The sequence below is a fragment of the Struthio camelus genome, chromosome 16, assembly GCF_040807025.1.
Source record: "Struthio camelus isolate bStrCam1 chromosome 16, bStrCam1.hap1, whole genome shotgun sequence".
Lineage (NCBI taxonomy): Eukaryota > Metazoa > Chordata > Aves > Struthioniformes > Struthionidae > Struthio > Struthio camelus.
This window is the reverse complement of record NC_090957.1, coordinates 15,911,515-15,939,405: the sequence shown is the minus strand read 5'-3', so window position 1 is coordinate 15,939,405 and position 27,891 is coordinate 15,911,515. Positions and strand designations below refer to the sequence as shown.

Sequence of the window (27,891 nt, the reverse complement as noted above, 5' to 3'; positions counted from 1 at the left end):
GACCGTTTAGCAGAGCAGAAAAAAATTAAAGCTCTGCTTTATGAAATCATTTAGGGATCTGCTCGTATGCCTTGGCTGTCTTCTTTCAGATGGTGCTTGGTTTCAGCCGTTATAATTCTAGTTTCCAGCAGGAAATGTTTCTTTAAATTACTTGAGATCTTTGTCTGTACAGAGGTACAGATGAGCAGTCTTTGTCATTTAGATGTTGGCTACCTTAACGTATTCTTTAACATCACCAAGAAGAGGACTCCTGAATTCACTGAAGTAGTGCTCTCAAGATTGCTTATTCAGGGAGTGGAGAAACCAAGATAGGAACAGTTTGGGATAATGGCGAAGGGATAGTTTATGCACTTCTATGAGGTGTTTCTTAAAACAGATGAGTTAGTCCCTAGAATGTTTTAAAAAACACGTGACTGCGGGAGCGATGCAGGCGCAATATCTTTTTACATGATGTAATTAAAGAATACATGGTTTGATGGTTATAGGCTGTCTGTATATATGGGTAAGACTTCAGGCATTACTCATCGTAAGAACAAGCCAATCTGATTTGAGAGACTTGTGTCCTGATACAACGAGGAAGTATAAAGGAAAGGAGAGCAAAACAAAGAAGAAAAAGCACTCGGAGATGGGTTGCCCTTCCTGGAGACTGTTGTAGGGAGCGGTCACCTCGAGACCTCTCCGCTATGTTGGCGAGAGTTACTGGAACGGTGAGTATACGATGCTGGGAGTGAAGGCTGGGGTGCTGTTTTGGCAGCTTGGTCATGAGGGCACCATGTGAAGAGGAAATGTTGCAAAAGATGCAAAGTTCTATGTGTAAAAAAGCTTGCAGAGAGAAAGAGAGTGTTTGGTCTTTCTCCCTTAAACTGAAGCCTGATCAGCTGCCAAGTGTCTGTGCCTGCTCTAATGGTTCTGTGTCTAGGGGGAATATAGGGGAGCGCCTTCCATTCTCAGGTCTGGAATATGTTTACCTGAAAATCACTATTATCCAAACAGCTTTCTTAGCTCAGCTTGCACTGAAAGGAAAATTCCTGAAAGGGGCTCAGTGTAGGATGGGAATGTGAACTATGTCCAGGCTGAAGTCCATGGAACTCAAAAGCTGCGCTCATGCGACTGTTTACTTTTTTTCTAGAGTCTTCATTTAAGCTGGCTGTTTGTCATCAAATGCATTTTTGCCTGAAATACTAATTGTCTGCCATCAGAACTAGGCAGCTTCTGTGAATGGATCCCATTGCCCCATCAGCTGAAAACGGGGAGTGGAATAAGGTGGATGTTGCTGCAGGTTGAGTGCCCGTGTCAATAAAGAAATCTTCTCCGAATATTGTACAAGCAGGGCATTACTTTCAGAGGAAACATTGTGTTGTGACAAATCTTGCATTTTGTTTTGAACGGGTTGTAAAGGTAAATTCTAGTATAATGGTCTAGAAATGGCTGTCAGCTTGGTACCTGGCCTTCTGTTTTGAACATTGAGTTTCACTGCTTAGCTTCTCTAGCACCGTGCTGAACTTCTGGGGGTGTTCTTCAGGCCATGTTTTCCCTGGCCCCAAACTAAATGCTCTTAATTGCAAACCACTTCTCTGAACTGAGAGGTTAATCAACACAAACGTGACACAGGGCTTGTCAGAGTAAACAAAATCAATCAGTCAATGCTTAGCGTGGGCTGGATTGAGATTTGCAGATTGATAGGGAATTGGAAGGCCCATTTGGGTCAGTAACTGGCACTGTGACAAGCATATGAAGTGAGCTCCCTCCTCCCTGTCCCCCTCTCTGTGGTTGCAAACAGACTCCAGCATCATCAGCCCTCGTTCCTGAGGCAAGTTCCAAAAAGTACAAGTTCTTCACGAGCTTGTTGTGCAGCAGGCCCACGTATTGGCCAGGTGTGTTTCTTTTGGCAAATCTGGTGTAACATATATGCCTACATGCTTGGGGTTAGGTGATTTATACTGTCGATTTCTTGATTGTGGAACGCTACAGTGACAGTCCTATAGCCTCTAGTGTTGTTCCTGGGGTTGAGCTGGAGACTGCTCGTGATGATAAATATGTGCATCGGTTCTCAGAGTTGTAATCATTTGGAGGCATGTGTGCATGTAAAGGATGGGGAACTAAGCAAGCAGCCAGCAAGAGCCAGCAGCCAGAGCAAGCATTTTTGAGCTTTCTCCACTTCCTTCTCAACTAAATGACCTTTTTTCACTTGTCTGCCAGGAGCATATATACCCCCAATATTTAAGGTGCAATTTCATGTCAGTGTTAGCTTATTTAAATTGGTGTTGCTGTAGCTCAGCATTTCCTGCCTTGTACCAGCATTAGCATCCATTTGACCCTTTGGTGAGCCAGCTGAAACAAAGCTTGGAGAACACTAATCAAGCCAAAAAAAAAAAAAAAACAAAAACCTTTCTACGTCTTTAGTTCCTTGAACTGTCTCACTGCAGAGCTGGACAAATGTCAGTCGCAGTATAGAGGAGGGAGCAGGCCAGGGCAAGCCCAGCTTGCAACGCAGCAAGGTCAGCTTAGGTGAGCTCGGAGCAGCCTGGGACTGCTCTCTGACACCTCAAAGGACACTTTCTGTGCTCTGTTTTCACTCTGGAGAAGCATCCGTCATTTACCCCTGTGGGGGTGATGGCTTGTGTAGCCGCTCTCTTGTTATGCTACTGGGTTTGGATCCCTGAAGCTGATGGTAGGGAGGAAAAGTTTGAAGTTGCTAGAAGCTTCTGCAGTGGTGCTTAGGGACTTCTGTGCCCTGGTGTGTGGGCTGGTTGGCATGAAAACCTCCTGGCCTGTGGATGTGGAGCGAGGCCAGCTGTTTGGAACAGAAATGATAATTAGTTGTCTTCTAAATGTTGGCTTTATTAAGATTTACAAATAGAGGAGGCTCTCCCAGCTCCATTTCCTGTAATGGGGATTCCCAAACTAGAATACGTGTTAGAGCAGTACTGTAACCATCTGCTCATAGAGTGCCTGCCTTGCTGTTGCCCATTAACATGGTATCAGGCCAGGAAGAGAGAGGAGCTGGTAAAGCCTGGTGCGGGCAACCAGGCGTCATTGTGCTTGGACACTGAGCCAGGACAAAATAGTGTCGGTGCTGCCTCTCGCCTAAGCAGCCCTTGGAGTGGTAGGGTTCGTGGCGGGGAGCACGGCCCAAGCAGAGGGCACCAGCTGGGCACGGACCTCACTTTGCCCTCTCTGGAGCAGAGATCTCTGCCGCTTCCTGGAGCGTTGCAGTTTCTGCAGGGAAGATGGGGACACAGCGACACCCACTTTTGCCCTGCTGTCCAACAGGTTCAAGCAGCTTTTGGGTCCTGTGGGACTCTGGCAGGGTATACGCGTGGGGCAAGGGCACAAGGTTACTGTGTTGTGGTATCTGAGCATGACGTTATGATCGACGCAGGCAGAAAGGGTAAGGGAGAAGGAATGCGTTTTCCTGCCAAAACCTTTCGTGCGAGAGGTTGGATCTGGACGTGTGCCTTTTCTGGGCATACGTGCAGGTTTGTGCAGTTTGTGGCTGCTGTTGCTCTCGCCACCAGTAGTGGCACCCAAGTAAGCAAAATTTGGGAACACCATTCCACAATAGAAACTTGCAGGAGGCTATTTCCAGATGGAACTGAAGCTCTGCATGATTTAGTGGACTACAGCCTCGTTATGAGGGTGGAAGGCAACCAAAAGTGATTTTAAATGGAATTCTCTAAAGTCTTGTTGTTAACACAGTAGCAGGCAGGTTGGACTAAGCTCCTTTGGAGCTTTATTCCTTTTTGGTACCATACTAGCACTCTGGTTAAAGAGGCTTCATAACAAGCTAAGGAAGCTTGGCAGTTGCTAGTGCAAGGCCATATTTTTATACATGCTCTATTGATTCCGCCCCTGCCCTGCGCCGAAAAGAGAAATTCTGGCCAAAGAGAATGTAAGAAACAACTTTAAGCTGTATATATTACGCACAGAGGTCACTGCCCAGCAGGCAAGCGGGAGCAGCAGAGGCAGCAGCGGTTTGGCTTTTGGAGGAGTGGGGCTCCGCTTCACAGGGAAGGGCAATACCTGCATGTAGCTGCTCCTGCGACCCGTCAGCTGTCCCAGTAGTTCTCCAGAGTGTGGAATTGGTAGGATCATTGGACAAGTGTGTGCTGCCTGTCACAGACACCAGGAATCCGGAGAATGTAAAGGACTGTCTCAAATTCCAGTGCCGTGTGCTCCCCCTTCCACTCCCCCTCTAGGGGCCATTGGAAGCAGGAAAGGAGGTCAGGCTTGAAATACAAAGTCAAATCAGAGGAATTTGTGAGTATATAGAAGATAACACCCATCATTCACTGTACTTTGCCACTCCCACTCCCCTCCCATTGTGGAAAGTATGATTAAAGTCAGCCCCAACTGTCTGAACCATACGTACATACATGCAAGAATGCCAGATTCCCTTCATTCCAGGCTGCTGACTTCAAGACGGACTTGCTGTGACAAGCTGGAAATGAGGACTGGCAGCTTCGTCTGCAACTCAGAGGCTTTATCTCTCTTGGACACTCTTCCTAACATTTCCCGCAAATACTGTTCTGCTGGTAGGAGCTGTTGTATACACAGGATGCCATCAAGCATTTATGCATAAAGCCCTCTGTGGTGTAACTCTCCTTAGAACAGGCAAGGAAAAGTTAATAGAGCAATTGGCGCCAGGCCTGTAAGAAAGCTTGCTCTTCCTGCATTTCAGCCTCATTAGTTGGGGAGTGGTAGGGAGAGTCAGCTCTGTCTCTTGATTCTCCTCTGCCTCTACCAAGAGCTGTTGATGTTTCCTTCACAAAACTCCTGCAGTCCAGGCTTCCTCTCCCACTTTGAATGTTCCCCTCAGCTCATCATGCGTTCATCTGCAGCCTCCAATTTCCACAGCGTATCGCTGTGGTCCATCATCTCAGCTTCTCCCTTTACCCTCTGAACTGAACTCCCACCTGGAAATCCCTTCGCCGCTTCCCCCTTGCACCACGGCAAGCGCAAGTTCTTTGACTTCTAGGATCATTCTGACTCCACCAGCAACTTGTGCTTTCCTGTTCTTGCCGCCTAGCATTATTGCTTCACTGCTGCTTCTGCTCACTGAGGGATGCCAGCTGTGCACACCTGTTGGGTTTTGGGGTTTTTTTGCACACACAGACACACACATCTTGTATCTTTTAAGCTGTTTGCTTATGCTGCATATGCAGTCTTTCACTAGGAGCACTTATACTCTCTGACCTATCTCAGTCAATGATCTCAGCCTTCAATAAATGCTTTTCTGGAGTGAAATCTATTTGAGAGATGTAATAGTGGTTCTAGAGTGTCTCTGTGTCACTAAATGCAAGAAGGCCAAGCTCTTTTTTGGATGCTATTTTAGTTTCAAAATGAGCATGAAAGAGAGGGAGCATATTTTTGCATATATATATATATATATGTATGTAAGCACGCGAATTTGGGACAGTTTTAAGTTTAACACCATAAGTCATGAACCCTGACAGAAAAAATTACCGTAAGTTAATCAAACTGGAGTAGTCATGGTGGTTATGCTATGACTTCTACTAAAATGGCATCTCTAATATCATCCTCTTTCTCCAGAAGCAGCTTGGCAGTGTTATTTTAGGTTGTGGAGGGTGTGTACATGTATATATTTGCTAAAAACCATAAGAAAGTTCTACCAGTATCAAATGTCTGCCCAGTACTTAACAGATATTTGAATTTCACAATTGCCTGTGAGTCAACAAACTTTTTTTTTTTTTGGTCTGATTTTTGGAGGGAGGGCAGTTGTTACAGAGGCTGTGGCCTTGACTTATGGCTATATAACTAATCCTGTTGAGCAGAGAGGGGATCTCACTGGTCCCAACTCCACATCCTCTCCTGATCATGGGAATATGCTTTCTGGACATTATGTGAAAAAGACTGGGTGAAACAAAGACTCTCACTTTCCTCTTATCGGCTTAATAATGTGCAAAGAGCATGCCGCTCAGAAGCAGCGATAAAAGAGAATTGGGACCAGTGTTATAGCTGAGGATTCTGAAAGAGAAGCTGGCATGAAGAAGCAGCCATAGCATTTAACTTCTGTGTTTTATTCATCTTGAAGCAAGTGTAATTCAAAGTGGCACCTCTATAATTGATGAAGTGTCTTTTTACCATTTGTTTAATTACCAGTTTCAATGCCTAGAAAGCAGTGAATCAATAATTTACAGTGATGAACTTCCCGGAGTCCTTCTGTTTTTCTAGTTCAGCCATACAAATGATTGTTCCTTTTGAAACAAACCCGTGAGTTTTCATGCCTCTCTTCAGCCGCGTTTTAAGAAGTTTAACCCTTTTTCCCATCACAGGCATAGTCTACCCAACTGAAGCTAACGGCAGAGCTCCTGCTGACCTCAGTGAAGCCACGTTAATGGCTTGCCATGCACACTGTATCAGCTCTCAGTTTTTTGCAATCTCCTGTCATTATTGTAGAGTGGCTAAGGCTGGGTTCGTGTTGTTGCTGCAATAGCAAATGATACTGTCCTGGCAATGTCTGGGAGCTGTTGGAATAGGGAATTTGAGCAACAGGTCTAAAGCTTCTGCCTATGTTTTGCATACGCAGTTTCCGTGAAACCTCTGGATCCCTGTCATTCCACTGGTGTGGTCCGCAATTCTAGCAGACTGTGGCCTTATGTGGAAGGGACTTCCATCCACACACTGATGTCCTCAAGGTAGAAAGCTACCTTTCACTTTTCCTGCTTTGCCTTTCCTAATGTTCTCTTTATCTGCATCTGCACAACTGGACGTTTCTCCTTTCCTCTCTCCGATTCTTAGAGGTGCTGGTCCTCACCTTCTGATGGAGGCCAGAATGCTGCAAAACAGTTGGTATTTTTGATAATGGCGTGACCTCTGCAACTGTCACAACCAGCTGTTTATACTTGAGTAATAGGAGCTATGGGAATTCCCTCACAATCTCTCACTGAAGTTGAAGATCACAACGCAGAAGAAAAAGCTTTCTTTGATGTGATAGTTGTAGAGAGGAAGACTCTTCTGCTTGCCTACGGCTGCATAGTTTGTCTGCCTCAGCAAAATGTTTGCAGTTTCTCAGCCACCCAGTGCAGGACCATAGGTAAATCAGAGATAAAGAAAGAAAAAGAAAGAAGGGATTTGGACCTGGCCACAGCTGGGGAATGAATGTTTCCATTCGCTGCATAGGCCCATGTTTATCCAGATGTGGAACACGCATTCCTGAGAACCACAAAGGAATAGGCCTCTTGGTTTTTTTTTCAGTGTGCATTTTGTCTTTGTTTTTGATTAAATCTATGTCCCTAATAATGCAGAAAATCTTGAAAATGCTGTGAGCAGGAAAGCGTAGTCCTCCTGAGCGTGCAGAGAGCTGAAACCATGTCTTGGAGATGTCATTTCTTGTACTTCAAAGGATACTACCTTGCAAGCCAGTGACTTTTTTTTTTTTCTTTACGGTCGATATGATTAACTCTTCTTTTACTATAAAAATGTTGATTTAGTGGAGTTTTGATTCAATAGGAGAATTCATTCCTTAAAATGTTGGAAAGCATTAAGTTGGATCATTTGGTGAGTGCAAGCTGATGCTAAAGGGCACTAGGGTGCCAGTGGATGTGGGATGTCTTTCTGAAACGAGGTCTGTGTTTTCCAGGTATCCTGGCATGCTTTTGCCAAGACGATGGCAACTCCTTATTCCTCGTTTTGCTGTTAACTGGGGATTTACCTATTTAAGGGCAAAAATGGTTGCAATTCACACAAAATCAAGGATTTTGGATTCACTGTGGGATCTCTGGGGTGCTTTTGAACTGGTCAGAAGGAGATTTCCTCAGACAACACCCTTCATCTGGTGGCTTTTACTCTCCTTTTCAGAAGCAACAGAACAGACGGGGTAAAGGGAAGCAGCTCAGACACAAGCCAGCTGCAATATCATCTGCCCACGTGCTCCCCTTGGCTGCCAGGCCTCAAAGCTGACACGCTGCCAGATAGCCAGTCTGCGCTGTGCGTCTACTTTTTTTCCCTCTGCTTTTGGAAACTGCCTAGGCCATTCTTTTTAGCGTGATTTGGAATTTCTACAGATCATTGGATATTCTTATTTTGGGTGTATGATCTAGTTTGGGTTTATGACTCCAGTTTTACTTCAGACTAGTGTTGACTTTTTCCTTAAACTTTTCATAGAGGGCTTTATGCCATCACGATACCGAAGAGTGTTTTTTGTGGCCTTACAGAGAAGGATCTGAAAGAAATTCAGTACCATATGTGTTCCTGATATTTTTAATAGAACTTATTTATGACTTTTCATCACGGCAAAATAGCTGCCTTTCTTAGGCCAGCAATGTCAGTCTGGGACATGGAGGGGGGCGGAGCGGGGAGTGATGGAAGTACAAGTTGTGCCTGTAAACTCTACGCTTTTAAGTCGTCAAATGAAAAACTACTCAGTTTGTTAGAGTAGCTAAAACATTAACTGTGCCCTTTTCCTGGGCTCCCGGAACTTGGCTCTACTTGATAGTTTGTAGTTTGCTTATGGCATTGCTAAGTTTGCATCAAAAAAAGTCACACCCAAAAGGAAAATACGAATGTCGTTTCTCCCAGATATCACCCGCTTCTGGCAGCAGAACGAAACGTCCCGAGAATACTTGCAGATTGGTGCCCCCTGCCTTAAGGTATCCATAGACTTTATGTGGAACAAATCTATGCCGTTATACCAACATAAAAGTGTTTATATCCCTGTTTCCCTAAGCTTGGGTACAAATTATAGTGATATAATACTTTTTTTTTTATACTTTTTAAAATATTCCATGCTAGAGAATTTTGTGTTATGCTGACAGGAACGGGGAGCAGAAATAGTTGTTGTGGCATCATTCATCTACAAGCTATTTTATAATAAAGCTGAATTTCAGGAATTGTATTCCATATGGGATCCCCTCACCTGCATTTTCAAGAAGGTTTTAGCCATGTAGCCTTTACTTTTTGTGCTTCCTATGACATCAGAAGCTCAAACGTGCCTAAAATCATCTAGGTGTGTTCAAGTCACTGGGTAGCAGAGAAGCTCATGGATTTGATCGCAAACTAGAAATTCAACGATAGCTTTATTCAGACTTTCCCAAAGGGAAAAGCTTCAGATTAGCTAAAAGAAACAAGTTAGCTGGGCTATTTTGGAGGGAGAGTTTTTCTCCTTTTCTTTCTCCTTTTCTTTCTCCTTTTCTTTCTCCTTTTCTTTCTCCTTTTCTTTCTCCTTTTCTTTCTCCTTTTCTTTCTCCTTTTCTTTCTCCTTTTCTTTCTCCTTTTCTTTCTCCTTTTCTTTCTCCTTTTCTTTCTCCTTTTCTTTCTCCTTTTCTTTCTCCTTTTCTTTCTCCTTTTCTTTCTCCTTTTCTTTCTCCTTTTCTTTCTCCTTTTCTTTCTCCTTTTCTTTCTCCTTTTCTTTCTCCTTTTCTTTCTCCTTTTCTTTCTCCTTTTCTTTCTCCTTTTCTTTCTCCTTTTCTTTCTCCTTTTCTTTCTCCTTTTCTTTTCTCGCTATTTTTCACAGTGTCAAGTGGTCAGGTTTTGAGTGTGGTCTGTTTTAATGTACAACTGCATTAATGAAAGCTGTCAATTAAAAAAAATAAAAGGGGCTGGAGATACGACAATTAGGTCGAGTTTAGTTGTTTTCTACAAAGCAATCTGAGATTGTAGCTAAATCCATTATTTGGATGTCTCTAAAATGATATGCAGTGACATAGTTAACAGTACTGTTATTTAAATAATCTTCCCTAGATTTCAGATTTTAGCTGGTAAAGTAAGTGAGGCAGTTTAAACTTACTGTTCTGATATCAGCAGTTTTAGTTGGACGATTCCTATATTTGGAGAAGAATTTTGCAACTGTATCAGTGGCCAATCGGCCGAGAAACTGGGGTAAGACTTCACGTCTTATGTAACACTAGCAGGGACTGTTGATCTCTGCTTCCAGACTCCTGGTCTCATACCAATGATTCTTCTCACTATAGGGCCAGGACAAATACCTTATTTCTCTTGGAGCAGACTTTCTGAAACTGAGCAAACAGCTTATTGATTGCCTCCTAAGACATAAATAGAGAAGACAGCAGCATTAGGGTCAAGGCTTAGAGTTGAGACGTTGTACTGACATGTCATTAGATGCACAAGGAGCTATGTTCCCCCAGCGTTAGTTTTCTGAAATTAATTAGCTTTGACATCGTACTGACCACGAGCAATTCCAGCACATGCCATCTTTCTGAACTGCTTTATAATTGTTATGCAGGGGTTATTCAATAAGGGAAAGGGCATAAAGGTGTTTAATCTAAAATACTTAGTTGTAATTGGTTTTATCTAAAAATCATAAGAGCTTTTGTTTTCTGGTTCTGGAAAAAACCCTGCCTTTTGCCTCCTCTTGTCTTCCCCCTCGCTGTGCGTGCAAGAATGTGAAATATTTAATTGGACAACAATTGAAAGCTAGTTTAAAAGTCTTCAGAAATTAACACATCCCTCATGATAAGTCCAATGTGTAACATCCTCTTGGGACAGAATTGCTAGGTGCACTGAAAAGCTGAACACACCCTTGGGTGCACACCCTTTTCTAGCCACGTAGCACAGGGACAAGGCCGAGGCATGAGCAACTAGAGATGAGTGTACCCGAGAGCCTGGCTACTCGGGAGCGGTCTTCAGGGAACAGCATAGGGAACTGTAAATCTCCGCCACCTTCCCGTCGGGACTGCAGAACTCCTGCCGCCGCGATGCCGAATCGCACCTCTGCTGTCAGAATAGTCTGTCTTCGCATCTCATCAGCGGGTATTTCGTAAGGGAAGCTTAGCTGCCTTTTTAAGGCAGCTAAGGCAGCAGTCCTTTTTAAGGACTAACTGCTGTGGCAAACTGACCACTTCAGCTCAAGGAGGCCTACCAGCTAATACTTTAAAACTCTGGGGTGGGATTTGGCCTCAAAGCCCCTTGGAAGCTGTGCAACTCTACAGGAGCTGCAGCTGTAGACAGAAGACAGGTAGGAGGTTGCAGGGATGCAGATACAAAATTATTTGTACGTTCTATCTCAAAGATCTATTCCTATCAAGAAGAAAAGTCTGGGTGATAAACCTGCCTAGGAACATACGACGTACTCATTTCCATGGCAGCTGTGCGACTGTGTAATTTTGGGCTTGTTCAGCAAGCTTCGGTGCACGGGGTGCCGAGAGCTGCTGGCTTTATCCAAAGACAAGGCAGAGATGGAAAGGTACCCCTCCCTGGGGAGCACAGGGAAACGTTCCCTCGTTTTATCGCTGTCTCCAGAGCAGGTCTTTGTGAGGTTTGCTGTGGGAACTCCTTTCATTTGTATAAGATGAAGGAAAATATGTCTTTAACTGGACTTGCAGGTTTTGCATCTGTTCAACTGATAGTAAAAAGCGTACCTAAGAGCTAAAATTACAGCACTAAATAGGCGGGAGTCTGAGAGTGTTGGTGAAACTTAGCACGTTGTAGTTGCATGCAACTGTTTGCTGCTGAAACTGTTGACCTGCAAGTCATTAACATATCAAACTATTTGGGAATGCTTTGAAAATTAAGGGGCAGCCTTCGCACGTGCCCAACATCTTTAGAGTTTACAACAAAACGGAGAAGGGAGAGCTGCCCAGTTCACCCACTGCAGCAGCAAACCGTTGTGCTCCGCGGATCCGCGGCGGCGCAGGGAAGGCAGGCAGGGGAGCTGTGCGCTTCCCTCCGGCATTGGCGCTGGCCACAGCCCGCGTTAGGGCACGGCTGGGTCTTGTGCTGCCCTTTCTGCATCGGAGGTGCGCTCAGCGTTGTTTTTGTAGCTTTGTTTGCTTTGCAGGCGTTATTTTGTAGCTTTAAGAGTCTATTCCGTCTTTTTCCTCCCTTGAAGAAAGCAGGGGCTTGATAGAAAGAGGACATAGCAGCTCTAATTTGTACATTTAGTTTTCTATTTTGGGCTGTGGGAGAGGCCCCTCTGCGCTCGGGAGCGAAGAGTCACAGGTTAAATACTGCCCGTCTCTGCGGAGGGGCGCGTTGGGTTGCTGCACGCCACCTTCCTGGAGAAAACTGATGGGTGAAGAGCCCTGTCCTGCCAGTTGTGTCCCTCCTCGGCACTCTTGTATATTCTTCTTTTCCAGACTGCAAACAGTTTAGTGCTGATCTGGCCTTATATAGTAATTTCCTATTATTAGAAACATTTCCTTGGGATCTTGTTCGGGGAGTAGCAGAGGGAAATCCTGTTTCCTTCATCTAACAAGCAGGGAAAGCAGCACTGCTCACTCTTTCTTATCTAGCATCCGTGGAACAAGAAGTTTTTGTTTTAGTACGCTTTCCAGTCTCAGTCCCTTTCTAACATTAAGCCTCTTTTCAGAAATGCAGAGAGAAACGTGAAGGAATAGGAACCGCCAGTCACCGACGTGAGCTGTAAAGCGCGGTCTGCAAGCTCTGAGTTTTGCCGGTTCTTTCTCGGCCATGTTCCTCTCTCTGAAAACTCTTCTTCCTGGTGCTCTGGAAAACTGACTCTCCTGTTGGTGCTGCCTTGTGTGGGAAACCGCTTCGAGAGTATGTTTCACCTGGTTCTGCCAGTATTTGAATAGCCGTAGAAAGCTAATGACTGTGTTAAGAGAAACAATTTTATATTAAGGAGGGAGATGTTTTGGTTCTGCGCGCAACGAGAACGTGTTTTTAGAGGAGAGACCGGTCACTGAAAGCACTGAGACGTGCACAGGCTTCGGGCGCTTAATTTTTCCTGTGAAAACATTTTTTCCCCTTAAAAGGAAGATGTAGGTCCTGCCACTGGGAGTGACTGTTTAGAAAGTCAGTTGTGAGGAATGCGCATCAGCTGAACTGAGTCAGGCCGCTTGTATTAACAGCTCCTTCCAAACAGCCCTTCTCGTCCTTGCCACGGGCTCGGCAGGGGAGCTGCTTACAACGAGACTATCAAAGAGAGGGCAAACCAATCGAACTGAAGCGGCCGTTGTTTTTGAACTCTTTGGTGTTGAGGCGAGTTCAGCAGTTACTGCTGGATTCAGCACGGGTCCGGTGTGTTTGCACAGTCCTCCGGAGCGAGGGCGGTCTTGCAGGCCCGCAGAGCGACGGACGGAGCCGTCAGACCCACGGCAGCGCGGGCGTGGGGCTAAGTGAGAAAAGCCACATGCGTGAGACTGCCTGGCATCGCATTAAGGGCATCTGGTAATTACAAAGCGGGACTTTGTTCTGCTGGTCACTGTCAAAGCCAGCCATCCATTTCTGTTTCATTGGTTCAGCAGAGAGCAACAACAAGGAAAAATTATTTTAATTTGTTAGAGTAACCCAGTTTCTGTTTTCACTCACGTCATAGATGCAAAATTATTGTGTTTGTGCAGGAGCCATAACTAAATGCAAGTGCTGCACATGTGCTTTTTAATCTGCAGTTTCTCAGGCACGTCTATCAGGTATCAAAACAGCGAATGGCATTTACAAGGATAGCGTAGGACGTCCAAAAAGAGGTGTGCATCTCCCTGAATTTTTTGTAATATTCTGTTTTTTGGTAAAGGAGTGAGCTTGGGAAGAAGAGAGGTTTGGTGTTCTCACTGGTGAAGACTTTGTTGAAACGAACAAAACCCGTATTGACAGTTTTAGGCATTACGAAGTATAAATTAGAATCTGAAATAATAATTTAAATATTTCTTGTGTGTTTTCTGGTTTTTGAGCCCTTTTGGCCACACCTATCATACTTTCAAGCCTTTCTCCATAATCATGAAAAGACTTTCACAAGAAATCAGAGGATTTTGAGAACTAGTGATGTCATGAAGTCTGCGGTAAAATTAAGGAATTTTACAACCTTGCACCGCCTTTTTAGTGAATATAATGGGCTTTTGATTTCATCCTTTCAGGTCTGCAGTTTCCTAACCGACCAGAAATGCTGTGTCCCCAGGGGCAGATGCCCTGAGCCCAGGCTCCTCTTGCTAGCTATCTGTTGGGGGACAGCTGGCTACTGCCTGCATGGGAGAACGGGAGATGTATCAATAAAAGCAAAAAGGGGGTAGAAACCTGACAATTGTTAACAAAGGTGATGGCACAGGGAAGAGATTCGGCCTGGTTTTTGAGCCTGTTCCAATATTAAATGCTGCTTCTTTGGCAGGGCATTGATTTATTCAGTTATCAAGCAGTCAAACGTTTGCTGGAACGTTGTTCTGCTCAGTATGGTATGGATAGCGGGATGCGTTTGGCAGGCTGAGGAAATTTGTATTTTTTGGTTAAGACTTTCCTCTGACCTGTAAGAGGGAGTCTCTCAAATTCCTAGCCTGTTTAGGGTGGTTTGTTTCCCATGGTATCTTTGCCAAGTACTTTCTAATTATGGAATGTATGTTATTTTGCAGTTCTTTTGCAAGGCAGACATAATGAATATTTTAAAAATCCAGGAAAAATATATGCATTGATAGAAGAACTTGACATCTTTTGCTTTTGGAATAATGTAGACGTGGCTTTGGTATATACTCTTCACAAAGCAGCACCTTTTACCTCCAGATTTATATCGTGCAGTGTGGTACAGGAGAAGACGATGGTTTGCAGATGCCATTTTCGTGGGGCTGGGCTTTTTTTTTTTTCAGCAGGGCCACTGCTTGTGGGTGTTAGCTTGGCGAGTTGCACGCGGCTCTGGGAGCCTGTCGGAGCAGGGCTGACAGGAAAGGTTTCCAGTCCTTTTGCTTTGAATGTGAAATTGTATGCAGGGAATCAGCTGCTTATCAGCAATGAGCAGAGCAGTCCCAGTGCTCTAATCCAAGGCTTATATGAGTCACTTCTAACTGGTGAGGCCTGGAAAACTTGATTCATACCTCTGCCTGTAGTTGCCTGCAGTAGCGATGCAGACCTAGCCTGCCACCCTTAGCACTGGACTCTGTGTTCTTGGAAAGGAAGAACATGGGTTTATCACCTTAACAGTGCAGGATCAAGATCTTTAAAAGCAAAATGTTGTCGTCTGTCTCTGCTTTCTGATTCTTCTTCCCTGCCAGATATTCTCCTAATTTAGGCTAACCCACAGGCAGGAGTATTTTCCTTACCAACAGGAGTTGGGCAGTAGTTTGGCTACATAAAAAATGATTTTGAGGAAAGGGTCCAATTAATAAATAAATGAAAGGTCTCTTCTGCCTAGAAGAGCTGCGGGAAATGTGTAAAAATACACTCTCGAATATTGGACTCTCGTATGTTCTGTTAGTGCAGCGATTTCAGCGGTGAGATGTGCCCTGAGCTGGTCAGGAAGCAGAGACTATGGGAAAGGTGAAGCTGTTAATGTGAAGATAAAACTCTGTGCTGATACGTAATTTAAAAATGTAACCTGAATTACTACATAGACCTCTGTGTTGCTTGGCTGCAACTGGAGTGATTTGAGGAACGATAATGGAGAGCTGAAGTTTTCCTCCTGAAGATTAGGAGCGGACGGGCTGCGGTTTTAATCGCTCTTGGAAAGTCCTGGCTCAGGGCTTGCTGCTGAGATTCAGTAATGGCTGGCATGGCTCTGTTTTGGACAAGTAACTTAGATTAGCTATGATCTTACCTGTGCTCCTGAACTGAGCAGGGCCTGGGAGTGTCAGTTATTTGTTTCAATGCTGTAGAACAGACCCATGTTAAATCGACCTTTGAAATGTGCCCTCAGGCTGCCTCCATAAATAATTCACGTAACTCCTCAGTCAGTTGATGATAAGTGAATAAAAACCTTGCCCACTGAAGCTGTTCAGAAATGAGAGGTACTATGAATAATTTCTCAAACGGGAATCTTAACTAGGGCGGAGGAGCTGGTGGCACCATGGCTCTTCAAAAGTGTTATGCAGGCTTCATCACAAATCCTTGTAACCATTGACACCTTCCTGTGACAAATGACATCTTCCACAGCACAGTAGGTTCAAGATCCATGCTGGGGCCTTGGGTCAGAACTAATTAGAGAAGAGTGCTACACTGAACCACTGACGATGTCTGCTACGTTTCTTGGGTTTTAAATAGCCTCCTATCTGAGTAGTGGCTATGCACAGCCTTGTTTTACTTTACTTGCTTTACTTTAAAGTTTTTTAGCTTTTTGCCAAATCTTTTTACTTTAAAGCTTGACTTTAGCCTTACTATAATATAATTCTAAAAGTAAATGTATTGATGAGGAAGGAAAAAAAGGCCTCTTCAAGCAGAGCTGACTGCAGATGGTGCCAGTAATCATGAAGGACTTGGGAATGCTTTCATGGTATGGCTTGTTCGATGGCTAGAGGACTCACCTGTTGGTGCTGGAAAAATGGGGTGATGGCTGCCTCACGCGACCACTTCAAATGGATTCCAGCAACTTGAGAGATGCTTGTAATGTTGGTTTGGGGCAGATATATGGAGAGCAGGGCTTATCCGGTAGGGCTAGAATGCTACCTGGGGTCCTACAGTGATATCTGAGACTGATACCCCTAAGGGCCAAAGAGCCTTCTAGAGAAAGGGAGCTGGTTTATTTCTACTTTCTTCGTCTATCCTACAGTCATGATGGAAGCCTTTAGGGGAAAAAAGAGAAAAAAATAAATAAAAGAAAAAGGAAGTAACAGCCTCCAAAAAGGCTTATGCTAACTAGGGAGGAAAGGGCCGTTATTCAGTTTGCCACCTCTCTGCACCTGCACGTGGCAACGGACCAGTGATGACAGTTAACATTCAGTGTGATAGTGACTTGAGTGTGACACCTAAATTTCAGAAGTATTTGAGCAGATGCGAAAGTCTGCACTAGTCTCTTTTCAGAACACAGTGCACTGAAGGAAAGAGTATATTCCCATTAATTTTGGTAAAGCGTCCGTGGAAAATTAGGTGTTGAGGCTGGATCAGGTTAGAGTTTACTCTGTGCAAGAGGCGGCTGCAGGCATTTAGAGCAAATGGACTCTGAAAATTCAGCTAATGAGCTTACGCTCAGTGTTACACTGAGTTTGTGACCTTCTAACCGCAGGTGCAAGTTAGGTGTTCTGTCTCTTGGGGGGCAGTGCTTGTGCGCGGTGGATTAACCTGCGTCTGGTTGTAGCCAATTGCTGTGCTCCTGTCTAATTGTAGAGTCCCACATTACAAGTCATTTGAAGAGAGGGGGCCGTTAAGAGGGTGGTATAAAGGAGAAATGGGTGGCAGTATGCTTTGTGCAGATTATGTTTATCTGTGCGAGGCTTGCAGAGAGAAACCCGTCGTCTTCATTAGCTGCTACAAGTCATTCCAAATGAATGACTAACTTTTTAGTCACCGGTGCTTGGAAATGGAGGGTCATGTGGTTCAGGGCAGAGCTCTTCTCTTCGAGGGTCCGTCCGACTGCCAGTGCCCTTGACAGTGTTTTGCCTGCTGGTATGTGAACTGCTCGTGACCTGAAATACCTGAAAGGTGGTGCACATTGACTGGGCCCTGGGCCAGGGTAACGTGCTATCTGTAACGTATCCATGACTTCACTGGCTACACCTGCAAGTCTCCTTAGGATACGTACATAGCTTAAACCACTGAGGAGCAAAATAATTAAGAAAGTCTTAGAATAATTCAAGTTGGAAGGGCTCTCTGGAGGTCTCTGGTTCAACCCCACTTCAAAGCAGGGCTAACTTAGATCAGCTAGCTCAGGCCTTGTCTGGTCCAGTTTTGGCCATCTCCAAGGATGAAGTTTCACAACGCTTGGGGGCCCCAGTTCCAGTATTTGGCTGCCCGCATTGTGAAAAAAAAAATTTCCTCATATCTCGTTGGAATTTCCCTCGTTTCAGCCTGTGTCCATTCCCACTCATCCTTTCACTTTCCACCTAATGCTAACAGAAGTTACATGTGCGTGTTGATTTTTCTCAAAATGCCCCTATCTCTGGGGGCTGTTGGTTTTTCACCTTCTTAATGTAGCCATGGCTATTAATTTTTTTTAAGTGAGACCAAACCCCTGCTTGCCTCTAGGAGAGCTAAATTTTGCAAGGCCTGGAGACTCAGGGCAAAAGTTTCTTGACAATATCCTATAAGGAAGGATCTTACGTGCCCAGCATTGGAATGCAGGTTATTTTGTGATAATGACCTGAGGGACCTCCGTATAGAGTGGGCGTTTTGAGAGTGGACATCTCAAAATGTTGCCAGTATGCAATGTTGCTGAGTAAATATGCTAACTCTGCGAAGACAGACAAGACAAACTACTTCCTACCCCTGGAGACTCTTTGTGGTCCTTGGATTTGCCGAGAGCATGATTACAAGTGTAATTGTAGGCATGGGAGATTTTGCTGTGGTTGGGGTGAGTTTGGAGTGGGTTAGAGGAGCCCACTTGATACTGCTACTGTTTGCAGTGAACTGCTTCAGTGCAAAAAATTGCCGTCATGGAGCGTATGGCTTCCTGTCTGTTTTGCTGTGGTTTTGCGTGTTAGGCTCTGCACCGGGGTTTCCAGCTTCTTTGATTACTTTTCTTTCCATTTTTCCCTGTCGTTGGGCAGCGGGGACTCCACATGCAGGCTGCCGGCAAAGGACAGCTGCCGACTTGTCTCGGACTGCCTCCCGCGCCCTGTGCATGGCTGGCTCTCCTCTTTGGAAGGGGAGGAGAGCTCCTCTCCCTCCCTTGTAAACCGCCCTCCCCAGGACGCTCCAGTAGGAGCCGAGTAGGAGGGAGGGAGTTCTGACTACACTGAAAATGTCATTAAAAAAAAAAAAAAAAAGGAAAGAAAAAAAAGGCAACTGACAGAAGAGAGAAGTTGTCCTCAGATTCCTGCTTACTGAGTCTCTGAAAGTGCTGGGGGAGCTGGAAGGAGGCAGAAATGAAGTTCAGAGCCACGGTAAGACTTATTTAACGCTTTTGGTGTTTTTGCAGGTTTCAGATGTGTATCTAGTCTAAGAGGAAGGAGAGAAATTGTCAGGGTTTCAGCTGGAAGTTGAGATATTTGAGCTTGTTTTGTGAAAGACCTCTTAGTTGGAAAATTACATGGAAGTGCTGGAAATAGGGAGAGAAGAAAACGGAGGGGGGGAATATCTTTTGAGGAGGAAGCCAAGGTGGGAATTCAGAAATTGGGAAGTGGGGGGGTAGCAAGGCACTGCGCTAGGGTGGAAGAAAGGGTGGAGCTTTTCCTTGGGCATGAGCGTGTGAATGTGTCATACTGGTGCTGGTTGTGCTTCCCAGGGATACAGGGCTCCTTTCTCTGTGACTACCACCCTGGGGAATGGCAGGAAATACCTGTTTAAGGACTCACTGCCACTCTGTTCTCTCGGGGTATGTTTACTTCAGCAAAACTTTGTCCGTGTTTTAGCAGCAGCCGGAAAGCCTGGGTCTGCGTCCAGCATCACATAAGAACCACAGTGAGCCTAGAAAAATGAGTATGTGGCGATAGATTGAGAAGACTAGGATTGTTATCTGAGAAAAAGAGATGACTAAGAGAGGAGACAAAAGAATATATGCAGTCGTGCTACAGAGCAAGCAGACCGGGAGCTCCTGTTTTTGTGTTGTAACATAAGAAGAGGGATATTCAATTAAGTTAAAAGTTGTCTAAGAGATGCAAAGATTCTTTTCATACAATGTATAGTCGGGACACAGGATTCACTGACACTGGAAGTTGTTGAGGTCAGGATGAAGGAACTTTCTAAGGAAGGCTGTGTGCAGACTTCGATCTGGGTAAGGATGTCCAAGGCTTTACCTAGTAAAGTTAACAAATTTAGGGAGAGAGAGATTGAAAACCTTATGACCCTAGGCTTAAGCAATTCTCCAGCTGTGGAAGAAGAGTCAGTGTGGGGCCAGAGCATCCCCTACCTGCTTAATCTGAAGTTTCTTACACTTTTTTTCTGAACAGACTAGTGTTGACCACTGTCTGAGACACCGGCTTGGTCACGTTGGGCCCAAGTGAAGGGAGGAAGCACAGAGCTTTTTGAGAACCTGCCTAATTCCTCTTTACAGCGGGGCATTTGAAGGCGGAGCACATGTGCTCAAGAGGGTTGTATTTGAATTTCTCTTGGCTTGGAGGGCTGTGGGAGCCAGCAAACCTGTGTCCAGTGGTAGATATGGAGAAAGGTGCTTTTAGGTGTGATACGTGAGTGTGATAAGCAGTGATGCTGGCCAGGATGGTGTTTGATACTCTCCAAGAGAAAATGTGAGCGTGGAAGGTGCCCTTCACATGCACCGCGAATGCGCTAAAGCACGTGCTCTGTTTGGAAAGTTTTATTGTCTTGGAAAGACCTGCTGGGCTGAAATGGTTGTGTGGGGCACGTGGCATCCAGTGCAGAAGGTGGGAATGTCTGGGATGGGGAAGGGCAGAGTGCAGCAGGAATAACAGCATGAGGCACGCAGTATTGGCAGTGAGAGATGAAAGGACGTATGCATTAAGAGGGGAGTATGACAGCAGTTATCAAGGTAGCTGGGGCAGTTACTAAAGGACTTCAGATAAGGCTGTGGGGTCAGCGCCCCATGGCTGCAGGCTGAGGGCCACTGGGGATGCACGTAGATGCCGTGATGTTTATCTGTAGGTCAGTGTTTGACTTTCTGCTCCCATCTCACCTGCTCTGTCTGACCTGGAGATCAATGGCAAAACTTATTTGAAAGTGCTTATTTGAAAGGGCGGTGAGCTGAGCTTTTGACGTTTATGCTATCTGTTTGTCTACTGGAGCTACTGTGGGATGCGCAGGCACGTGACCGGAGGTCGCAGGTAATACTGCTCTGCACACTGTCATCAGCAGCATCTTTTAACTAGCAACACAGCTTGCGCCACCTGGTCAGGAACAGAATCACCAGCTCCCTAAATAAAGAAATTCAGTGTGTTCACTTCTCCAGCCTTGTTGATCTTTCTGGTTTGTCCAGTTCATTTTTCTTACTACTATTTTATATTTAGCTTGTTGATTGAAATATCAACATCCCCTCTCAGCAGTAAACAGTTTTGCTGTCCTTCAAGTCACTTCTTAAAACTGTTTTTTTCCTTTTGCTACTAATTGCTTCTTTTGTTTACCCAACTTAAAATCAGTTCTAAACATTGAACAAATAGTGTTATCTGCTTTCCATGTAAATCACCACGGTCTTCCTTTGGTTCCTGGTCTGTCATTATTTGCATTTCTAACTTGCATTTGACCTCCTTAGATAGTATTCTTATTATTCTAAAAATTGTAAGTGTCAAATATCATTGATTAATATACTCAGTAATAATTAACGGCAGCATCATCCACATCCTGCATTATTATTTTTCAAAACGTGAAATTCTTTCCACAGCTCTTAACTCCTCATGACCTACATGCATTTAATAGATACTTAAAATATATGCACAGTGTGCTTACATTGCTCCTGTTTCCCAGTCTACTTTGCATTTGTGGGAGAGTGATTAAATGATTCTGTAGCTTGGAAAGTAAAGGAGGCAGAATTTCGACTTGCAGGCAGTTTGCGGTTAGGGACACAGCAAACCTTTGTGAGGGCAAAATAAGCTTGTTTCCCCTAGATATTTAGTTATTTTATGTTTTAATGTATTCCAGTTTGTCTGTACTTAAAATAAGGAAGACATCAAAATAAATAGTTTAAAGGAATTAGTCAAGGGAGTGGCATTTCTTCTTATTATATTTTTGGAATAGTGTATTCTGCAGTTAAATCCATTCAACATGTGTTTTAGGAGCAGGAGGGAAGTATCAGAGAGGGAGAACCAAATTCTGAGCACGGGCAAGCGCTCCCTGGCTCCAGACATTCCTTTGCTGGCGATGTATTGCTCTAAAAGAAGCAAGAATAAAAAATGATTCTGCTATAAATGGTCTTTGAGTGGCAGCTGCTGACATGGTAACTTTTTTTAAGTTAAAGTTGTTCCCTTTAACTCTATTAGTCTGCATCCTCAGATTTTGATCTCATTCAGTCTGAAAATTCAATCTGAAAGTCTCTAGATGTCTGCTCAGAACAGCTTACCCGCTTTATGGGAAGTGTTGTGCTAAGTGTTCCTTGGACTTATATAATTCAAAGCAAAAACAAGCATTTCATTTTGTTATTTCATTTTTCATTAAACAAGCCCAATGAACGATACGTATGTCATATAAATAATTAGCTGAGCTCAGCTGGCTTCAGAGAAGGGCAGCATGGTTGATGGAAGAGGATTTTTGCATGCGACATGGAGCAGTTTCTCAGGGAGCTCTCTTTCCAACCCAGCTGCTGACTAACTTGGTGTTCCTTGTCCCCAACGTGTAGCCGTTTCAGTACGGCAGACGGTAGGGCCTCAAGTGGCTGCCCTTCAGTCTGTCAGGGAATCACTGGCAGGCAGCAAGTGCTGGACCAAGATCCCTTGATTCAGGTCCACCTTGGTTGTTTTCATTATTGCTTTCTTAATGTAAAAGGAAAAAAGAGTTATCCCATTCTGCACCTTGGGAACTGAGGCTCCAGGCAAAATAGTTGATTTAATCTGCTGTCTAGCCCATGCCTTTCCCAGGCTGTAGAGTGGAGGAGATCTTTTTGCTGTAGAGTGGAGGAGATTTTTTTTCCCCTCCTCTCTTTCCTGCCCTTTTGAAATGACCAGATATCCTGAGGAATGTCATACTACCCGGCAGACAAATGCATGTTAACTGCCACCTCCCCACAATAAGTTTGTTCTTGGTTTGGGCTTGTTATTGTCTTCCAGAATCTAATCTGAATTTCCCTTCCCATTCAAATTTGGTTCTTGCCTGTTCTTCCGTTCCCGGCTTTGTAACTATTTCTGAAACCCTCAGATCAATCATCTTTCATTCAGTACTGAGATAAAGATGCCTGACTTTCCATACAGCATCAGCTTCCTGCGGTGATTTTAGTGCAAGTCTCCTGGTCTTCTGAATGGATACTAGCTAATTTGCAATAATGCATTGTGGGAGTAAAATATTAAAGCATACATTTTAGATGAAGAAGCAGAAATCTTGCTTATGTGGTGTGACTTTTCTTTCTAAATCGGATGATAAGAAAGCTTCCCTTCTCCATGTGAGACGGTTCACTTTGAGGACTGTAGGTGTTTCATGTGCATCGCCCATGGGTGCTCCAGGAGGAGCAAGGGTTGCCTGAACTACTGCGTGTGTGCCCTGTTCTCTCAGCTGACAGCAGCACTTGTGCATCTGCGATTGTGGTGTTGACGCTAACTGCTCAGTGACACCCTCGAGGAAAATCAAAGCTAGGAAATTTTGCTACACACATACTGGGTTACTAGGGCATTGCACGGCCTTTGACCAGCTCACGGACAAAGCAGTGGTGGGAGGTTCTTCCTTGGTTCACAGCAACTGAACTTCTCTGCTTGTGGCACAGAATTGCCCTCTCTTCTTCCCTCACAAAAGAAGATTTCCCAGATGTCTTCAGACTGACTGAGTCGCTGAAGTGCTTTGGCGCTTGTCGTGCAGAGGTCAGAAGGCCTTGGTTTTCCTTTTAGAGGTGTGTTAAATCTCAAAGACCTAAGCAGAGGAAAGTCTTTATCACACTGAGGTAGAGTTCAAAAGTAAGATGCGTGTTTCCATCCTCCCAGCACTGTCAGAGATTTATGAATGCAGTTTAGGACGCTCAGAGGTATGGTTTCAAGTGCTTTTGTATTCCTAGGAGCTGTCTCTACAGGGTGTTTCCTGGCCTTGTCGATTCTGTTGTGCGAGCATGAAGAAAGGCTGGAGTCTCGGCCAGCGTAGATCTGCGCGGCTCTGCCGGCTGCGCTGAGCACCGATTCACACCCACTGAAAGTCTCTCCCAGAATGTAATCGCACAGAAGCAAAAGGCGTGTGGAAGTAGAGCCGCTGCAGTAATTGCGCTGGCTCGGTCCCACCATTCAGGGGTGACGGCCTTTCCTTTCCTGGCAGGGAGCCACTGTTGTGCTGACAGCTCTGGAGAAGAGATTAGAAGCAAAGAGTGGGTTAAAATAGTGTGGGAATGGGTCCCTTGGAGCTGCACGTGGCTGAGCTGACCTACGTGCCTGGTACGGCCAGAAGGATTTAACTCACCTGTGGTCCCTTCCTCCTTGCTCTGGGCCTGGCTCTCACCTGATCCCTCCGTAGGGCGATTCAGCTCACTAACTTGACAAAAAACTACCTGCTTATAATTTTGCTGGTGTAGAGAGTTGCATTGGCTCTGCTCGGAGTCGGGCAGCTGCCTGCGCTCACGCGTGCCGGGGAGGCAGCGGTGCACCGGAGGGGTGGCTGTCCTTGGTGGTGGCGAGCCGTTGGGCCGCCTGCCTCCTGGCTGGTAGCGAGTATGTACGAAACTGCAGTGGGGAAATCGCCTGGATTAAAATTACTTTTTTACCAAAAAATCAGAGTTAGTTTTAAGCCTAGTGCATTGCACAAGCGCTAGAGGCAGCACAAGCCAAAGGGCCCAGCTGCACAGAGGGCGGGGGGGCTGCCCGTTTCGCCTGCCTTCACACAGTGAGAATGACCCATCATCTATTGCTGTATTTATTTTGTTAGCAGCTTTCATGGAAAACTGAATTTTTTCAAGGAAGGGTCTAATCAGACCTTCCCAGCCTATATTCTGATTGTTCAGAATATGTGCTCCCCGTCTCGAGGCTTTCAGAATTGCCCAAGCTGTCTCTTGCCTAGCTCAGCTCAGAGAAGGGTATAAACGAAGCCTTTCGGCCGAGATGAGTGTATCTACTAAAAAAGGGTCTTGCTGCGAAGGCGCTTCGGGGAGCTGGTTCGGTCCATAGCTGAGCTGCTTTAATGGTTAGGTGGCTTCACTGTAACAATTTTTAACCCCCTAGAAGGGAGTTTCTGGCCTTAACTTACAGCCACCCCATTTTATGTCTGCCTGCTAACATAAAATAACTGACACTTTGGTTATTTTAATGTATTCACTTCCCTGCTGTCACACTCATTCAGTAGGAACATATTATCATCTTTGCGACTATATTTTCCTAAATGTTGTCTTCTTTCCGCGCTTTCTTTCCTTTGCCTTACTGTTCCATTTCCATTAAAAAAATATATTCTCACCTCCTTCTGCATCTGTTGAAATTATGGGCAGTGAAACAGTTCAGGTAGCCGTTTTAAGCTGGTGGTAAACTTGGGCATGAGCAGTAAAGCAGATGAGCAAATGGTGGCACAGGAGTGCATATTGCTCAGCTGTGGTTTAAGACCGTCCCTGTACGTTTGCATTGAATTTAGGCTTGGGGAGGCGCAACACTGCAGTTAAAGTTTGTCTTCTGGAGAATCTGAGAGGGTCGTGTAGACTAGATAACCTGGTCACGTTTAATTATTGCTGAAAGGTTGTGTTTGGCTTTATTTATTTATTTATTTTTAAGGGACTGAAAAATTTCAGGCAGTTATTTTGCTCTCCTCGGTTGAGAGATTGACGTTGAGTGAGAGGGGAAAAGCATGGAGGAAACCGAAAGCTGCTTAGCCTCAAATGCCTGTTCTTGAGAAGTACAGTGTGTTTTGTGTGGGAAATTGTGTTTGAAGTAGGATAGATTGCTCCTTCCTTAGGCTGGCTGTGTGCAGCTGGGCTCGGCTTGTCCTGAGCTCCGAGGAGTGGCTGATGAAAGAGCTGCTGAAACTGCAAAGTGACGTTTTCTGAGAAAGTCTGCAGAATTATATAAACTTGGATTAACTGTGTGAGGGCTGAAGTTTCTCCTCAGTAATTTCTCAGGCAGCTGTGTTTTGAAACTGTATTCATAAACTTACCCACTTGAGAAGTAGTTATTTTCTTTTGGTTTTGCTTCTGTTCCCGTTACGTTGTCCAAAGGCTGCTCCAGGATTGCACTGCTCTGGGAGAAGCCGCCTAATCTGCAGCCTGAGTTATTTGTGATTTATCCCTATTTCTTTCTCACCAATGTTGTCCTTTATCTCACCACTCTTCTTCTCTGGGACTTATCCCTTTCCTCTCCACCTTGGCAAAGAACGTGGAAGAAGCCAAAGAAAGCCCTTTCTGAAGGGGTGGAGGAATTGGCTTGTAAAGTCTTGGGCATTTTAAAAAGACTTATTATGACAGTATCTGCAGAAATCCCCCAGACTTGTTCTTTCAAAGCTCACGAATTGGCCCTTCCAGATCATGAGACCAAGTTTAAAAAAAAAAAAAAGAAGAAGAAGAAGAAAATTAAAATGAAGTTTCTTTGTGGTTTGAGGCATTAGAGCGGATTCTGATTTAAGATTTGACAGTGGCGGGTTGTAGGAACTTATCTTTTTACTAAAAGCTGCTAGTTTCATGCAATGAGTCAGGCTCAGGTGCTGAGCTTTCAGGAAGCCAAGTAGAACTTGCAGAAGTTAGTAAAACTACGTTTGTAAATGACTGGTAAGTCTGACCAACTGCAAAGTGAGGGAATTTGAACTGGTTTGGGCCCAGATTTATACTGCAATGAGTCCTGCCTTTATTATTGCTTAATAAAACAAACCTTAAGCTAAAATTTCATCTGACCAAGGTTGTTTTTATTTTATATTTTCTTCCCTGCACACCATCAGTCCCTGTGCTCTGACCACTCTTATATCTTGGGAAGGAGCAGAAAGGCACTGCTTGACAATGTGAGTCAGCAAAAATAATCGACGTCCTTGTGTGGGGTTTTGGGGCTGGAAAAAAGTGTTTGGGCAGGGGTCCTGAGTTCCTGCTTCGTTATACTGCTACAGTACAGCATGACGTAGGGTATTGCTAGCGCAGAGCCCTTAGAAGCGAGCTCCAGGGGTTTTCCTGACAGTGATGAAAATAGCCCAGAAAATAACAACAGATGCTTCAGCAGTGTATTAGTGCTTTGGGGAAAGGTGCTTGCTGTGAAGAGTTTGCCAAGTAAGAATGATTTAAAAATACTGTAAGGAAACAGGAGAGCATGCAGGCAGATATGGGGCAAATTGTTTAAATATATCGTATCTCTTGTCTCTGACTTCTGTAGTGTCTCTCATCTTCTTTGCCTGGTATATCGTCTGTCACAGGTCCAAAGGGTCTAATTGCCTTTGGTAGAAATTTGTTTGCCGTTAGTAGAAATGTTCCCTGCAAGCAGTGATTGAGTCTCTCTGTGCACGTTTCCTGTCCCTGTTTTAATATGTGAGGTTGAATGAAGTAGGAAGTCAGCAGACCTGTTTTCCAAAGATGCTTCTCTCTGAACCACATCACATTGAAAATGTGGCTTTTAAAAGGAGGGTCAAGGAATAGAAATTGCTTGATGCGTGAGGAATAGGTATTAGTGTCACAGACTAAGTTCATAACAGTGGTTTGGGATACCGTAATGGTCCTTTCTCGTTAGTTTTCAATTTTCCCAGCGTTTTCCCACTGGGTTTCTAGCATTGTCAGCAATGTGAAGCTGTTTGCTCATAAGATGAATCATCGTTGTTAGTCATAAAAGATTCCTTACCTAAAAATGACTTTCTGTTATGAGATGAGAGAGAAAAAGAAGAGATGAGAGCACACTTCAGTCTCACTTTCCTGCTGAAGGATGCCTGGGAAAGGAAATCTTAGTAGTGTTCTCTCTGGGAAATGTTTGATTATTTTGTTTTTTAATTACTAATTAGGAGTCTAGCAATACCTTCTCCCTAATGCTGGTTTCTCTTCCATCAAAGCAATTAGTATAAACTAGTTGATAAAGTGTTAATATACGTTCAGTGGCATCTTCAACAGCAGTGAGGTTATTCTCATATCCTCTCCTATTTGTAGGTTGTCTGTGGGTAGTTGTGGTTAATGGTCCTCGTGGACTGGGTGAGCTGCACAGAAAATCACAGATGTCTCAACCTTCCTCTGCTTTTGTTTGCAGGGTGCAGGGAGCGACGGTATTCGGTTGACCATGGAGAGCGCTCTGACAGCCCGCGACCGCGTGGGGGTGCAGGATTTTGTCCTGCTTGAGAACTTCACCAGCGAAGCAGCTTTTATTGAAAATCTACGTAAGCGATTCAAGGAGAATCTGATTTATGTGAGTAACAGTGGCAGAAGCCAAAGCGTTTTATCGGTGACCTGAATTTGGATGTTTGCTATGGAGGGCAGACCATAGGTTTGCTCTGCAGTTGGAAGGACTTGGAGATGGTGGTATCAGCTTTTATAGCCCATGACTGCTTGCCTCGGCACTAGTCTGGGCTGGTGGCGTGTCTACTTGCGTAGGGCTTCATTTGCAGCGCTCCAGTTGAGACCTGCTGCTGTTTGGCTGT

At 44.7% G+C, this 27,891-nt stretch overlaps 1 protein-coding gene across 12 annotated transcripts in view; it reads left to right on the top strand.

Moving 5' to 3' along the window:
* MYO1C (myosin IC) overlaps window positions 1–27,891 on the top strand; it is a 59,685-nt gene that overhangs the window by 9,395 nt on the left and 22,399 nt on the right. For 6 of the 12 annotated variants that reach the window (XM_068909555.1, XM_068909558.1, XM_068909559.1 and 3 more), the window contains one exon: window positions 27,504–27,659. In XM_068909555.1, coding sequence (XP_068765656.1) covers window positions 27,504–27,659 — 156 coding nt within the window. Of the gene's footprint in view, window positions 1–485; window positions 708–12,203; window positions 13,111–18,480; window positions 18,672–26,231; window positions 26,287–27,503; window positions 27,660–27,891 lie in introns of those variants that run through there. The other 6 variants (XM_068909556.1, XM_009675902.2, XM_068909562.1 and 3 more) reach the window with 6 other exon arrangements.